The sequence below is a fragment of the Chelonoidis abingdonii genome, chromosome 8, assembly GCF_003597395.2.
Source record: "Chelonoidis abingdonii isolate Lonesome George chromosome 8, CheloAbing_2.0, whole genome shotgun sequence".
Classification (NCBI taxonomy): domain Eukaryota; kingdom Metazoa; phylum Chordata; order Testudines; family Testudinidae; genus Chelonoidis; species Chelonoidis abingdonii.
In genome coordinates, this window is record NC_133776.1 from 84,259,802 (window position 1) to 84,276,835 (window position 17,034).

The window sequence follows — 17,034 nt, forward strand, 5'->3', positions numbered from 1 at the left end:
TGTGTGATTTGAGCCTGTCCTGCCATAGCTGAAGTCCTGCAAAGGGGAGGGTGAATTTTCCCCCATCTCCAGCTCTTCACTACACTCTGTCTCAGACTCCTTCCATTTCAGGCTCTCAAAGACCTGTAGAGATGCATGTTTGTACAGTGGCACTAATATTTTAGGGCCCTGCCTGCTGAAAATGCAGACACCACCCCCCATAAATTCCTGGGGCTGCTACCCTAAAACCAAAATTTTGCTCTCTGTCAAGTACACTGAGTTTTGAACTTTGGTTGAGGCATTACTGCATTTTTTTTTTAATTCTGTTTTCCCTGAGTCAGTAGTGAATCAATGACCCAGCAAGGTGCTAGGGGATTCTGTGCTGCTGGAGGTTGAGATCTCATAATAATACCTTGCCAGGATCTCTAAGTGCCTTGCACACAAAAATCAGTGAAGTCTCATGTTAGCCTTGTGGGATGTAGTGCTGTTGTTATTATTCCTTTTCACAGATGGGGAGGGGAATTTCATCACTCTGCCTTTATGAAGTTCCCTGCCCAAAGACTGATGACTCATGAGTGAGTTTCTGCCTTAAGGAACAATGTGTGGTTGTTCTGGACACTTCAGCATATGTCACAAGAACCGGGGCATTAATTCAGAGTTCCTGGCCAAATTCCTATTTGGCCAATTTATGTTCTGCCACCCAATTTCTCCCTGCAATTTTGATTGGATACTGGAGACTTCACTTCCTGTCTTAAACTGTTAGGCAGTTTCCAGAGGTGGCTTCATTTTAGTGCCAGGTGAAGCATCTCCCACGATGTAAATTGCTTTAAGATTTTCCCTTCAGATTGAAAGATGCTGGGATAATATTCCTTTATTCTCTTTCCCATTATAATACTGATTGTATTTATCTGAAGTTGGGAGACTAGGTCATAGTAAAAAGAAAAATAGCAAGCTCCATAGATAATGTGATCCTTGTTTCTGTGGGTCTTTTCTCTCCCACATATATACATGTGGTTCAGAATCTAATAGGTTAGTTTGCCCTGTTCATGTGGCTGATTGGAGATGTTTTTTTGTGGGGAGCCTTATGATTTTATCTGGCTGGTGAATTTCAGGAGGACCTAGGGGGGTTAAGCAGCTCCAGCTGAAAACATCAGCGTTATACTGCCGTGGAGGAGCAAAGTACAGTGCCCGGAGGTGCACGAAACAGGAATTGAGCTGCAGGGGAATTTGTCATCTGGAGATATGTGAACAACTAACAAGACATTTTAAAAGTATCATCCCACACGTGTGCACATTTCAAATGAGCTTCCGAAAACAGCAGCAGGTTTGTTTGTTTAGCAGGGCCAGGTGAGCAGTCATACCCCTGATTTCTGGATAAGGCAAATCCAAATTCCAGAAAGCAGATTGTGCCATGTAGGCTCTGGTTTATGCAGCGGGCAGGACACTGTGGCACAACCCCTCTCTGAGCTCTCCAGTGTACAGGGCAACGTGTGGGCTGCATAATCCCTTTCAATGGCTTAACCTTCTTCCCAGAGTGCCTGGTGAGCTCCAAGGAGCCATGCCAAGGGCCACCCTGCATGCTTTGGGCTCATTTGTTTGCGAATCCCAGGGTGAGAGGCAAAAGCAGTCTCACCATTCCTGCACAGCACAGGGCCTGCTAGTTTGCTTGAGATGTTCCAGGGGTACAGGAATGTTCCAGGAACAGTCAGCCCCTTGCCCATAAGCACTAGGGCCAGGCCCACCCTAGGTTACTCACAGCAGAGGTGGGTCTAAAGGTGCAATGATAGTGCCTGTGGTGATAGTTCATGTCTAGAGCAAGCAGCACTGGCTCCCTTGCTCCAAATGGCAGCTGCTAATTAACCTGGTAGGTTTTCCTGAATCACCACGAGCCAATAGCCTGCCAGCCCTTTCAAGCAATGATGCACCATTCAGTCATTTTCCAAACAAAGCATGATTGTCGGCCCCTGGTGGGAGTGGCCAGAAGTACAATTTGGCACAGAGTATTTTATAGGAAAGTGCCCTCAGATGTAAGCAAAACAATCACATGATGCATAAATCACCAGCGAGAGGGTTTTTTTAATTCCACGTTTATAGACATGATAATAATACTTTGTGCTTATTCATCACCTTTCACCTGAGGATCTCATAGCACTTTACAGTCAGTAAGCCAACCAACACACCTGTGAGGTAGGTAAGTATTGTCTTCATTTTACAGGGAAACTGAGTCATGGAAAGGTTAAATGACTTGCCAAGGACATTGAGCTAATCATTCTTAGAACAGAGCCCAGCAGTCCTCAGTCGACTCCCTGACCCCTTATCAAATTGCTAGTCCTCGCACCTTCCTTTATCAGCTTTTAAATGAACATGCTAAGATCTGACTGAAATAGTTCAGACAGAAGCTTTAACAATGAAATACAAGTATGATACCATTGCCCTCTGAGTGGCTGAATAAGGAGCTAATTGAATATATTCTTTGCAGGATTTCTAGGGAAATTCCTGTTAATTTCATCTTCTTCTAGCCATCTCCTTCTAGGGTGACCAGACAGCAAGTGTGAAAAATTGGGATGGGGTGGAGGGTAATAGGATCCTATATAAGAAAAAGACCCAAAGATCGGGACTGTCCCTATACAATCGGGACATCTGGTCACCCTATCTCCTTCCCCACACTGCCAGCGTTAAACAGCTGATCACTTTTCTACCCTCTTTCTCTCCTCCTTATCTCGCCCACATGTAGCTAATGGAGTGAGAGAGAAAAGAATTGTTAACTAGAGCCAGAAGAGGGAGGGACGAGACCAAGTAACTGAAAACAAAGGATAGAAAAAAATTATTTATTTTTCCTGGCTCCAGCTTACTCTAGCTTAAAAAAAAAGCCAAGCTACACTGTGCTCGTCTTAGGACACTCATTGTGTGACTGTGGAATGCATCTTGGCTGCCTCCAAAATAGCTTCTTCTTTTTTTTTTTTATCAGTGCAGGAACATTACACAGTTAAACATATGGAATGTATTGGACTATTCCAGTACATTTTTTTTCCTAGCAGTGTCTTCTCATTACTTGCCTTAGAGATCACATTCATCTCTTTTGTGGTTCGGCTTAAACTTAGTTAACCTGCTTTTATTATAACTATTTATTAATCATGTGGCATTTAGACTAGAGGGACTGGGTGGCCCAGGGATTATGTAAGGGGCACTGAAGCCTTCTATGTTGTGAGTTCAAAGCCAGCCCAAGCGGTCAGAAATTGTTGGTCTCTGGAGGGTAGTTGGTGGCCTCTCTGTAGTGATGGATGGGGGTTTCAATCCAACTCCCTCTAGAAAAGTATCTAAAGTACAACTGCCATTGCAATACCTTGTCATTAATCAGCTTATGCACAGTCTCGGCAGAGGAGCAAAGGATTGATTGGACACACAGCTGAATTGCCAGTCACGCTGGTAAGGGGCGATGTGTTGTGGAAGCTTGAATTGCATTTGTGTGGGCTGCTACAGAGGGAAAACAGTCTCTCAATTTGCCACCTTTCATCAATGATAACATCACCACAAACGCGTCATTTCAAAGTAATTGCAGATTTGACTTCAGAGCAATCCATATAACTCAGCAGAGAACACTGTATTCTATCTGAAAAGATCTGTTCAGAGAAAAATAGGGTAAAAGTTTGGATCCAGCACATAACAACGTGGCCTTATTACTAAGAAGGCTAATGGCATTTTGGGCCGTATAAGTAGGGGAATTGTCAGCAGATCAAGGGACGTGATCATTCCCTTCTATTCGGCATTGGTGAGGTATCATCTGGAGTGCTGTGTCCAGTTTGGGGCTCCACACTACAAGAAGGATGTGGAAAAATTTGAAAGAGTCCAGCCAAGGGCAACTAAAATGATTAGGGGGCTGCAGCACATGACTTATGAGGAAAAGCTGAGGGAACTGGGATTATTTAGTCTGTAGAAGAGAAGAAGAAGGGGGGATTTGATAGCTGCTTTCAACTACCTGAAAGGAGGTTCCAAAGAGGATGGATCTAGACTGTTCTCAGTGGTAGCAGATGACAGAACAAGGAGTAATGGTCTCAAGTTGCAGTGGGGGACGTTTAGGTTGGATATTAGGAAAAACTTTTTCATTCAGAGAGTGGTGAAGCACTGGAATGGGTTACCTAGGGAGGTGGTGGTCAGGCTTGACAAAGCCCCTGACTGGGATGATTTAGTTGGTGTTGGTCCTGCTTTGAGCAGGGGGTTGGACTAGATGACCTCCTGAGGTCCCTTCCAACCCTGTTATTCTATGAGCTTTTGGCCAGGATACTCCTGGTGCAATTTTCCAGGTCTGTCTATGCCTATCAAATACATTAAGCATAGAAATTAAGAGATGGAGGGGACTCACTGGATAGCTCTTCCCTGCAAGCATTGTAGAATCATTCCATCAGAATATCCTTCAGTGCTTCGTCCCCAGGTCTGTTTTAAATGTCCTAGCTGATAGGTCTTCTCCACCTCACTTGAGGGATGACTCCAATCCAATAGGCCTCACTGTGAGGCCTCTGTTCCCCAATGTTAGTCCTATGTTTTCATTTGCTCAGTTTCATCCCACTCGCCACACTCACCCTCCTTTTGCACATTTTTCTTGTGCATTACAATTATTTTCATTCAAAAGGGATGGCAGTAGTCCCCTAATCTCCACCTGTGGTTCATGGCCAAGCACAGACATATTTAATGGTTGTGATGTTTGTTCAGCCTGTTTTTTTTCAGCTATCTGGAGTAACAGCTGATGAACATCTGTGGAAACATCTCCACTGTGTATGAAATGATTTTTTTTAACCCTCTGGGTTAATAGGGGTTACTTGTCCATGGAACTTGGTTCCCGAGTTTGTCCCTGGCCACTTCAAAAGCAGATCCCAGGGCTTCCTAACCCCTCTGTTCAGGTTCAGCCTGGTATATTTTGCTGAGTGAAAGGCAAACCTGTCTGATTTTACTATGGGAGGGGTTGAGGGATTTGTGCAAACTGGTTAACCCCCACGGTGGAATATTTGTGTGTTCCAGAGCATTGTTTTGTTGGAAACTGAAACAAGATTAGGGCAGTCTGGCAACTGAGAACTTTATTTAAGATGCTGCAGAGATAATTGGACTCCTGATCTCAGGGATTTACCCAGAAGCATAAAGCCAGAGTGAAAAGCTGGTGCATAATGGTTTCAAGGGTTTCATCTTATTAAATAAAATCACTTTGAATCCTTCATTTCTCCACTGCAATCCTATGCATTTCTCTGCTGAATGCTACTGTGGTAAAAGCCACTTTTTGGAGGGCTTCTTGAAGTGCTCTTTGTAAGAGAAGACACTAAACTGAGGGCTTATCTGCCATCTCTAGATGAGTATACTGCACTTATCACCATGGTACCTGACTACATTATGTGCAAACAAGGAAATCTGTTACTCCTTCTCTCCTTTCTTCAGTAAGATTTCCCCAAGAAATTCCCGCAAATTGGAAGAACGGGGAATGTTCCCACCTCTCCAATCACCTTCACATCTAAGCACTTTCTTGATAAATGACTTCTGCATAACAAGCTTTCTAGTCATCTTCTCTTCTCCTTTCCCTGCTATAGGGCTTTTCCTCAGGATATAGACCCCATTGACCAGTAAGTGGACAGTAAGATCTCCTGGCAGCTTTCAGAAGCATAGGGTTGTTTCTCTTGGTGCTCTTGCCAAATTTCACTATGGATAATTATGTTCTGTCTCCTGCAACCTCGCCCTTGCCATTTTAACTGGTTACCTAGTATTCTCCTTGACTTCCAGTGCCGAACTGACATGCAGTGAGGCTGTGAGCTGTCGAACAGCTGTTCAATTTTATCCCAGAGACTGCTGACTCGCAGTCCTGACTGCAGCAATTCCTGCATATATTGTTTGGAAGATTAAAAAAACCTGTATATCAGAGGGGTAGCCGTGTTAGTCTGCATCTGTAAAAAGCGACAAAGAGTCCGGTGGCACCTTATAGTCTAACAGACGTATTGGAGCATGAGCTTTTGTGGGCGAATGGATTTTCCACCACATGCGTCTGACAAAGTGGGTATTCACCACCGAAAGCTTATGCTCCAATACATCTGTTAGTCTATAAGGTGCCACAGGACTTTTTGTCAGTTTATATAAATATAAGCTCTGATAACAATGCAGATAATATTGGTCCCAGTTCAGCAAGTATTTAAAGTTAAATCAAAGTGTTCAAGTACTTTGCAGAATTAGGGTCATTATTAAGTGTTATAGTGGGGGGAAGGGGAGGACTGGTGGAAAAAATGTACAAAAAATGTTCCCTCTTTGGTGTGATTTCATTTTTGACACATCAGAAATGAAGTGCAGTGGCTGCATTTAGGGGCTCACTACCCTTCCTGTGTTGGAGGCACAGGGAACTGGATTTTTCACCTGGTTTTGCTTAACTACAGCACAGTGTATCCCCATGAGAAACACAGACACTTTTTCATTTACTTGTTCTTCTGCAGAGGTGAAATGTAAAATTCACATGGGATCAAACCTTTGAATCTCATTTCCCTAGAGGATTTAAAACACCAAAGCTCAGAAAATCTTAAGCAACTCACTGAAAATACATCCCACCCTGCTCCAACCACAGACAAGGTGAAACTTTATGAGGAGAAAAGGAATGTCTTGTGTGCATTTAGTTTAGGATATTAAAAAGAAAGTCCTGAGATGCTTTTGTACACATCAAAGCACTCTGAGATAAGGACAAAAGGCCAGGGGGAGTGCTATAAGTTCTGGCTCTCAAACTCGTTAAAAGGGACTTCAAGGAAAGTGATATTTGTTCCAAATGTGTGTTTTGAGATCCTCAGGTGAAAAACTCCAGGGAAATGCAAAGTAATCTTGCAGGAGCATCTCAGTTGTGAGGGGTTCAGCACCTTGCTAGCGGTACCAATGAAATATCCAAAAATAAGATGAGACCAGCTGACTTTTCCAAATGATAGTGTGATGTTGCATCATGATGACCCAGAGCCAGGAGGCAATCAGTTTGTTCAGAAGGGCATGTATCAAAGCAGGGCAGTATAAAGAGATCTCCAGAAACACAAGATAATAAGAATGGACTTGAACTTGGCCCACATCTCCGACTGAACCACTGAAAGAAGTTCTTTCCCCCCTCCCCGATGCTGAAAGAGTCTCCTCCATTTGAAATCCAGCTTATTGTCTTAGTAATGTGTTCTGGGTTTTCTGCTGTTGTCTACTACATTTCACAATTTCTGATATTCTGAAGTCAGAGGAGAGGCCTGTTGTGTTGAGGCAGCCTCTGACCCAAGGAATCCCCAAAAGAACAAACTAAACCTCATCAGAGACAGGGCCAAGTACTTTCCTGCTCCAGTGAAACTAGCACCTCAACTGCTAGAAGAGGGCCTCCTCCTCCCTGGTTGAACTAACCTCGTTATCTCCAGCCTGATTCTTGCTTGCATCTATATACCTGCCTCTGGAAATTTCCACTACATGCATCCGACAAAGTGGATACTCACCCACGAAAGCTCATGCTCCAATACATCTGTTAGTCTATATGGTGCCACAGGACTCTTTGCTGCTTATACCTCTCAGCTGTTCCTCATTTCAAGGGACATCACTCATTTTTAGGTTCAGAGTTACCTACTGTCCGCACAAAATTTGGCATCCTCTCCTTGTTGAAAATTATTTACAGCAGACATAAAGAATCATGAATGTGAGGTTGTGGGGAAAGTTATTGGTACTGAATAAGTGAGGAGCCCTGTATTTTCAGGTTCTTGCATGAATTTTTCTAGTGTGTCTCTCCTTTTGGGTCGATGTCGCACAGGTGTGTTGCAGAGAGAAGCCCTGTTTGTAAGGGGAGGAAGGAGTTGCTGGGGGTAAGAAAAGGAAGTGAACTGACAGGCTGAGATAAAGGGAGATGGGAGAGAAACATTTGACCGGTGTTGGGCTTCATTCATTGTGCTTTTTCTACCATAAACTATAACACGTTCATCTACAGCATTTATGGCCCTTTTCCACTGCCCCACTACGGATCCACTAAAAAACAAACCCCTTTCTTTTTCTCCCTTTGCTTGGCAGATCATAAGCAAGCTGACTACAGAACATAGCAATGCATCAGGGATCTATTACTGCGTGGCTTCAAACAAGATTGGCAAAGAGGAGAGAAGCATCAAGTTCTATGTCTCAGGTAAATAACAGGCTGCACAGATGATGGGTGCTTGCTTTATAAAAGCTTGGTTGCACTCTGATCTGTCCCAGAGTTTCATACTGTTGCCCATCACCACAGAATCCAAGCAATTTCCATGTAGTATCAATGGCAATAGCAAAGTCCCTAGTGGACTTCCTGGGGTCTCCGGCACCTCTCTCAGACTAGGTGTCAGATTAGCCCTTTCCTACCATGGTGCAACCCCACTGGAATCAATGCGGTTTGCAAAGATAAGCAAGGGCAATATCTGGATTTGACCCAATCCCATAGTTGTAGTTTGAAAATTTTTCTTAACGTCTAATGTCAAATTAAGGGGGCAGAACTGGATGACTTCTTGAGGACTCTTCCAGCACTGGATTTCTGTGATTCTATATTATTTCTCCAAATAACACAACTCCAAACCCGGATCTGTTTAATCCCTTAGCAGTGAAATCAGAAGGTTATACAGCCTGGCATATTTGTCCAATTGTTTAAACAAATTAATCTTAATTGTCCACTCTCCCTTCTGAGTTCCCTTTCTGGGCACACTCTACCAGCAGGAATTTACACTGAAATGGCAAATTTTAAACAAATATTCCAGAAGCCTCATATAAAGCAAATGGCTAATTCTCAGCCATTAGTATTTGCACCAGGAAATGGATTCTAAGAGTGAAGCTCTCCAGTCAGGTTACGCAGACCCACAGTGTGACTTGTTCATTCAAAACAACCCAGTTGCTGAGTGCTGAATACATGCAGCATATTGCTCGGGAAAAAGCTACAGGCACAGTAGTCATTCATGGAAATCATCCAGGACTAATTCCAAATAACAGATCTCCCTGAAAGCATCAGAGTCTGCCCAGGAACACAAGAAAAGGCAAAATTCACTGAATAAACTATCCAGCATGAATCCTTCACCCAGCTCCAGCTACACTGCAGGGACTCTTGTATACTGTGTCATTTAGGACCATGCCTGTAAAGTATGTCAGTAAATTTTGAAATAAGGGTAAGAAGGAATGTGTGCATCAAACCTTGCTGCCATTCCTGTTACCTAAAAGTGCTGAGATGAAAAATGTCACCAAACAATGATGAAGTTGGTGCAGGTTTGGGGTCACATACCTCCCTCTGGTACAGCTCATTGATGCTGGTCCGGTGGCATGCAGGAGCCATAATAGGATGGCAATGTTCCCACAGGGGCATTTCACCAATGCAGGAGCAACAGAAGGCCAATATATGCAGCCCTACAACCAGGACTGTCCTTACCTATGTATATAGTAGGCAGCTTGCATATTTGGGGCACCAAATATCCTGGTTCCCTGCGCAGCTGCATGCAGCTCCAGCCTCTGCCCCACCTCTTCCTCATGGCCCTGCCTCTGCTCTGCCCCAGCCCCGCCTCTTCCTGCCCCCACCCCACCCATCCCGCCCATGCTCTGCACCAGCCTCGCCCCTACTCCCCTGGGGACTGAAGCAGGTCTGAGCCTGCACTCACTGGTGGCAAGAAGTGAAGCGGTTCAGCCCCAGCCGTACTGCCAGTGCATGCTGGGCGGTGGTCCCCCCTGCCTCCCAAGCCAGCCCCATCCCCCGCGGAGACCTGGCCTCATCCCCACCCCTGCAAGGGAGGCTGCGTAGGGCCCCAGAATAGCTAGGGACAGCTCTGCCTACAACACTGTCTTGCACAGGCCCCAGCACTACGGGTTGTCAGAGGTGGGAATAGGTGACAGGTGGTCAGAGCCTAAGTTCCCTCTAAGCTGTGTGACTGTGCAGCTGCCTATTAAGCACCACGCAGGTGCTCAGGGCTGCGGTAGGGAGAGATGCCCTGACCCAGCCCAGCCCCTAACCTGCTGCAGCTGGGGGACAGGCGCCCCTCCCCCGGGTCTGACCCAGCCTGGCTTGGACCTGTCGCAGCTAGAGGAGAGGCACCTCTTCCACCCTGGCCAGGTTCTGCTGCGGTGAGAGAGGGCTGGAGGGAGTCCTCTCTCCCTACCATAGCCTGGGGGAGCCCCTCTGCACCCTGAACCCCTCATCCCCAGCCCCACTCCAGAGCTCACACCCTCAGCCAGAGCCCTCACCCCCTGCACTCCAACCCTCTGCCCCAGCCCTGAACCCCCCAGCCCCACCCCAGAGCCCACACCCTCAGCCACAGCCCTCACCCCCCTGCCATCTGCCCCAGCCCTGAGCCCCTTCCCGTACACCAAACCCCTTGGCCCCACTCTGCCACATGAATTTTCTTACGTACACCAATATGGAGGTGATGTGTCACACATCACCTCCACATTGGTGCACATCAAACCCATTCTGCACATGGATGGGAAAAATTAGAGGGAACACTGGAGAGTGCTCTGTGTTCCAATAATTTCTGGTCTAGGAAAAAAACTCTCCCTCCTCCTAGGATGCTCTTCTGAGAGAGACAGCAGAAGTCCCTGAAACAGCCCTGGCAGGCTGGAGATTGGTTATTAATTATACACTTTACCACTGCCAGATGTGAACCTTCATGCAGGCTTCATTCTGCTCTGAGCAGTGCCAGATATTATGTTTGGATGGGTTTCTCAGTGATCAAATCAGTCTGTTCCCATTGCTATTCCACCCACAATGCTTTTTAATACCCTCCATCCTCTACTAAAACCAATTTTGTGGCTGCTCACTGTGGGAAATACAAGTGGAACAAGATGAGGTTCAAAGGGTGGCAGCCACCCATGGTCCTGTTAGTGGTAAAAACCTTTCACCCCACTAATGAAGTTGTTTTGTCCATTGAGACGTTTGTTAGACAACTTGGCAGAAAGGCTCTTTTTCTCTGGAGCAGTTAGAAGTTTTATATTTCAAACCTTCTTTTAATTTTCTTTAAGGCCAATATTTTTCCAGACAGGGAGCAAATGTTTAAGGCACCCATTTTTAACAGCGAGGGTAATTAACCATTGGAATAACTTACCAAGGGTTGCGGTGGATTCTCCATCACTGGAAATTGAATGAAGAGTGCATGGGGGCGGGGGGGTTTCCTAAAAGATATGCACTAGTTCAACCACTGCTATTGGATGTGAAGCAGGAATTAATTCAAGGAAGTCCGATGGCTTGTGTTATGCAGGAGGTGAGACTATATGATCACCATGGTCCTATCTAGCCTTAAAACCTAAGAAAGCTGAACTTTGACTTCTACACTGAAAGGAGTTTTTACTTGGTAACAAGTTTCTCTAGAGAAAAATGGAAAGAGAGGGAGAACAGCCCAGAAGGCATTTTATATTAACATTCCAGAGACAATGTGACATGAGCCCTCGTTATCCATGTGCTGCTTGCATCAAACCATTTAGGGTTATTGCCATCAGAAAATTGTCTTCTTTCCATCTGAAATATACCAGATCATGAACAGGGCTAGGGGAGACATTCTCACCCCTAAAGGGAAGTGTGTGAGTTCCATGCCATCCTGGGAGAACAAGAGACATAAAAAGATAGTGACCGACTCACATAAATCAGATGTTTAAGGAAGAATGACGACATTTATGGATCACAAGTAAACTGAATCTTGCTAAATGCAGACAGCACAGTTCCTAAAGCGGAATTGTTTAGATTCCATTGGTAAAATATTACCAAGTCTGACCTGCTGCTTTGTCTCTTGGTGGGATGATCCTTTGCTGAGAGGTGCATGTGACTCCATCAAAGAAGCCAGTCCCCTTGCAGATGTCAGAAGAGCAACAACTCTGGGCCTGATTCACATATAGAAAAACTCTTCCCACCTTCCACACTGTGTAAGGCTGACAAAGAAGGAAACGCACAATTTTTCCCATCGTTTGTGGAATAGACACGTCTGGGTTTTTGACCTGCAGGGCCCTAAGACAATGGAGAAATCACATGGCGAGTTGCCTCGCCATAAGTCCCACTGCTGGAGGGAGAGACTGAGATGATTTGTGAGGTGTGCATAAGGCGTCCATAATCACAGGGACCACAGAAGTTGTTTGCATATAAGGCTGGTCCTGGTTTTGGAAACTTGATTGCAAGTGGAGACAGAGAGAGTATCTTGTGCATCATGCAGAGCTATGTCTAAATGCTAGATCAATATAACATCCTATGAAAACAAGTCATGGTCTGCCTCATACTGCAAGGTTTTAGCTTTCTGACATGTTACAGCACCTGCTATAACACTGCCAGTTTGGGGCCTGCACAACGAGATGTAGGGCAAAAGACAACATCCAATTTTTAGCAATGAGGCTGCTGAGCGTGATGCAGCCTGAATCTGAGACTTGAGGACACTGGCTGGAGTCGGGATTTGAAAGTATACAGGCATGATGGAAGGGCCTTTGTGAAGAAAACAGAAGATTTAGCAGAATTGATCCTAGCCACCCAAAGTCCAGAGCCTGCTCTGCTTCCATTTGTAGGGCTTAGTGATTAATCCAACCACTAGAGAGCACAAAAATCTTGAACTCTCATTATCTCCTATTGTCCTGTGTGAAATGACTTGATAGATCTCAAGCCACTTGCAAATGGACAAGTAACCAAATCACCAAAATCTCCTCCAAGCTGGAGCCAATTGGTTTCCTTGCCGAGAATCCTTGCCAAGAAACCAAGTACAGAATGGGTCATGGAGACCAAACTCCACTCTTGCTCTAGAGAGAGTCCTTTCAGGTCAGGGTTGAAGTGTTTTGGCCATGCAGTGTAATGGGGAAACCTGCATGGTCATTGTCCAGACCACACCTGTTCTGAGCAAAAATACAATGCTTCAGACTCCAGAGTTGCCAAGCTGGCACTTTCACCAACACTAAATTAATTTCAGAAAGGAAAGAAAACTCTCCCTTTGACCTACTGGAATATCAGCATAATCCATTTGTCCTTCTATGGAGCAGGCGCCTACAGAACCCACAGAGACACTGGAAATAGCACTGAAAGATACTTTTAATATGTTTCATTGCCAGCAGAACACATTTCATTGCAGGGAGGTTGGGCATTACTCTAAAACCAAACCATATAAGGGGGCCATCTAAATGGAAAACGATATAAATAGATGGCAAAGTTATACCCTCTTTAGGCTCTTCCTGCAGGTGTCCCGACTGCTTTGCCCAAGTAAAGCAGTCACGGTACTTTGTGATAATTAAGAATGTCCTGTCCTAACTCTTACTCCAGTTTTTACATTCTACTTAGTTAAATCCCCTGTACAGTTTCAATAAGATATCAGATTTTTCTTCAGTTTATACTGTCTACCCCACTTTTGAGATCTAGTTACCCCATAGTAATATTTTTGCAATGGGAAGAGGCTATATGGTCAATACATCAAACCTTTAGGACTGCCTCATGTCCTTTCTCACCGCTGGTCAAGGACACCCATCAGAAGTAACTACTTTGGAATCTGTTCTAACAAGAGAGGAGCAAATATCAGAAATTCCTGTTCTGAGGAGTCTCCTGGCTTTGCTCTCTAGTCTGCAATCTGGGAAGGTCAGCCACGCACCACCCCATAAGCACTGAGAACTTACAATCTAGCCCTATGTGTTTGTATAGCACCCAGCAAAATGGGACTTCAACCTGGCTGACATCTCTGGGTGCTACTGCATTCAGTAATAATAATAATTAATAATAAACAAACAATAACAACAGCTCCTCCTCCACTCTTATCTGGCTGTAACAAGAATGCAGAAGAATGGAGTGAATGGAGACTAGAAAGAAAATAGTCTATTTCAGACATCAGATAAGAATCTGCTGTCAAACACTGTAATGCTTTAGGAATTGGACAATTCTACAGATGTTTGCCACTATCAATTTGCTCATTCCTGACATGTTTACAGGCCACATGAAAAGGTCTGTGTTGCTTCAGATTGTCAGGCTCACCCCCTGTCTTGCTCTTTCTACACTCTCTATGGCTGACAGGAGGCGTCTCCGCTATCCTGACAGGCTCAGACATGGAATTTGGGAAACAGCAGAAGTTTTAAATTATATACATTATTGTGCAAAGCACAGGAAATTAAAACCAATTAATTCCTTGTAAATACAAATGGAACCAGACTTCCCTTTTGATTTATGCTGACGTTTGACCATCCCCCAATGGTGCATTCCCTATTGTGTTAGGGAATCCCACACAACTCGAGTGAGTATCGCTACTAGCCAGTAATACAATACAGAAGACAAATGTGCAGAGCCTGCTGATAAAAGAGAATGGTTGGTTCTTACAGGAGACGTATTAGGTGTCTCATAAAATAGTGTGTCTGGTCACAGAGAGGACATTAATCACATCTTAGGTTCAGGACTGTAGAAGCATAGTAGTCTAGAGATGGACTAAACTGTAACATTCTTTCAAAGCCTAAATTCCTCCCTAAAGAAGGGAGGAGAAGGGGGGGAGAGAGAGAGAGAGAGAGAGAAAGAGAGAGACTTTTTTTTCTTTCCACTGTACCTAAAAATCAACAAAAATTCTATCAGAGCAGAGAGAGCTTCTTGAAAGGCTAATGAGATGGAAGAAAATAACAGAAGTCCCAGTGAAATATATTCAAATGCTAAATAAAAAAATGTCAGCAGAAGAAACGGAAAGTAAAACAACCCAATGCTGTGCTCCCAGAATGTTAAGTTAGTAGAAAAACATGCATATGAAAAGTTCATTTGGGAGGCTAGAAAACTGAAAATGACTTTAGCTTGAAAAAGCTTAAGAAGAACTTAAAGCTCGCCCAGGAAATGTCTCAAATCTCAGTGTGGGTTTCCAGCTGGCACTCCCAGCCCTAGACAGCACATACCCATCCACCAGGCAGGAAAGAAAGAGATTTTTCCCCACAGTGACTCAGTGGAATTCACCCTGTGGAAAAAGTAGAACTTTAAGGTACTAATACTGTAAAGTCCCTCCCCAATGAATGGCCATTTGCTTCATTTCACAAGTGCAAAAGACCTGAGTGCTGAGATGTAAAGCCGGCATCCTGACCACTCGTGACAATGATTCCCCCTTGACAATGACATCTGGAGACTAATCAGCCAGTTTTTAATCCATTTAATGTGGGCCATGTTAATTAAAACATTGGAAATATATATACAATATGTGGCAGATTAGGTATTTCTCAACTATGGAGCTTGTCATACTGTTGTAGCTGCTCCTCCTACACTAAGTTCTGTCAGTCCCAAAGTGCTGTCTGTTACATCCTAATTATTAGGAGGCCTTTAATGAATAGTTAAAGAGCAGCATTAAAGCAAAGAACAAGCAGCTTTATTGCATTCATCCTTGCTGGAGGACTATATAGAATGGACACTCCCTGATTGTCCTCTCCTAGCATATGCTGGGTCTTAAGACTTTAGGTCTTCAGAGATCTCCATTTCAACTGCTCCAAAACCCTGAGCTGCCAGATGGAAGGAGATCATTCCAGAGCGCGCTGAGTTTATTATTAGTGGGCCCAATTGTGAAAGTCAGGTCCATGGGATGGACGGGTAATTGGAAATAGAAGAAAAGGAAGGCGAGGAAACCATGTTTCTCACACCCCAGTTCTCTGGTGGCTCACACAGAGAGCAGGATAATGTCTTGGGGTCAAATCACTGAGTCCTGACTCAGAAACAACTTCTTTTTGTCTTCAGTGGGATTTACATTGGCACTTAGCCAGTGGAAGTTTTGTCTGGAGTAAAAAAAAACAAAAAAAAAGTAAGGACCCAAGGATTCTGTCACAGATGAACTGGCTTCATACCTCCTGATATTTCTTTATTTGAGTCTATTAAAAGTTAAAGCTGCAAGGATTTTTAAATCATCTGTTCAGTGACCAAATAAAAACCCATTGAGGCAGATGTGATGAAGACAAATATTGATATAGAAGAAATAAAGGAGGCTTCTAGGACTGGAGAGATTGTGGAATTGTAGAGAAAGCCAATGTTACCTGTGAATAATAATATGAATGGGTTTCTTTACTCTGATAAAACAATATCTTGTGGCTTTGATTGCAGATAGGGGGAAAGCATCCCATGTGTGCATGGAGAGCAGTCTCACTTAATTACAAGTTAGCTTCATTAGCCTCAACGCATTAACTAATTCTACACATCATTTTAGTTAATTACAGATTGTGTATTTCTTAATACACTCAGGGCCAAACTGCAAAAGGCTCATATAGTGGCAGGCAGTGGACACACAGTTACCCAATTTGCAAGCACAAATGCTTGTTTGCATATGCAATTGCCAGCTTTTGGGGATGCATTTTTCTGGCTCATCCTATGGCGTTGGTCTTTGATATTTGGCCCTCAAGGTGAAAATAAACAGCCAAAAATCCTCTCAGTTGTGCTTTCATTCCAGGTATGTTTTCTCTTTCCCCTAGACGTGCCATCGGGTCTGCAAACGGACCCACAGATCACCACCATCGTGGGGAGTGATGTTCAGCTGACCTGCAGAGCCTCCAGATACATTTACGATCACCTGGCGTGGTACTACCCTTCCTCACAGGTGGTGCCCACCAGCTTCATGCAAGAGCAAATTGACAGATACTCCATTTCCTTGACACTGTCCATTAGTAACGTCACAGAGGAACATGCCGGGCACTACAAGTGCATCGCTCAGAATCGGCACAACAGCACGGATGTGCTAGAAGAGGATACCCAACTCAATGTTAAAGGTAGGCCTGGTTGTCTGAAAACAACAACTCAAGGTACTACGAGCAAGGTGCTGAGCATCTGCCATGCCTACTGATGTCCTTGGGAGTGGCAGGTGCTCAGGATCAGTGTCTATATGTAGGTATTGCCTGTATGTATTTTTCTGTTCTGTTAATATTGACTACAATGATCTCTATACATCTAGCACCTTTTATCAGAAAGGATCCCAAATGGCTTTACAAATCTCTAAAAATTGATTTACAAACTGTGGGTCAAATCCTGAGCTGGTGTAAATCATCATAGCTCCCTTGAATTCGATCGAGCTACACTGATTTCCATCAATTGCGACATGGCCCTGTACATACAGGAATCACTTAGGCCATCTGCTCCACCCTCCTGACATG

The 17,034-nt window shown here is 44.3% G+C and overlaps 1 protein-coding gene across 2 annotated transcripts in view; it reads left to right on the top strand.

Annotated features, from left to right (window-relative positions):
* LOC116819796 (vascular endothelial growth factor receptor kdr-like) overlaps window positions 1–17,034 on the top strand; it is a 178,066-nt gene that overhangs the window by 110,380 nt on the left and 50,652 nt on the right. For both annotated transcript variants that reach the window (XM_032771797.2, XM_032771796.2), the window contains exons 12-13: window positions 8,011–8,119; window positions 16,360–16,653. In XM_032771797.2, the coding sequence (XP_032627688.1) occupies window positions 8,011–8,119; window positions 16,360–16,653 (403 nt within the window). The remainder of the gene's footprint in view (window positions 1–8,010; window positions 8,120–16,359; window positions 16,654–17,034) is intronic.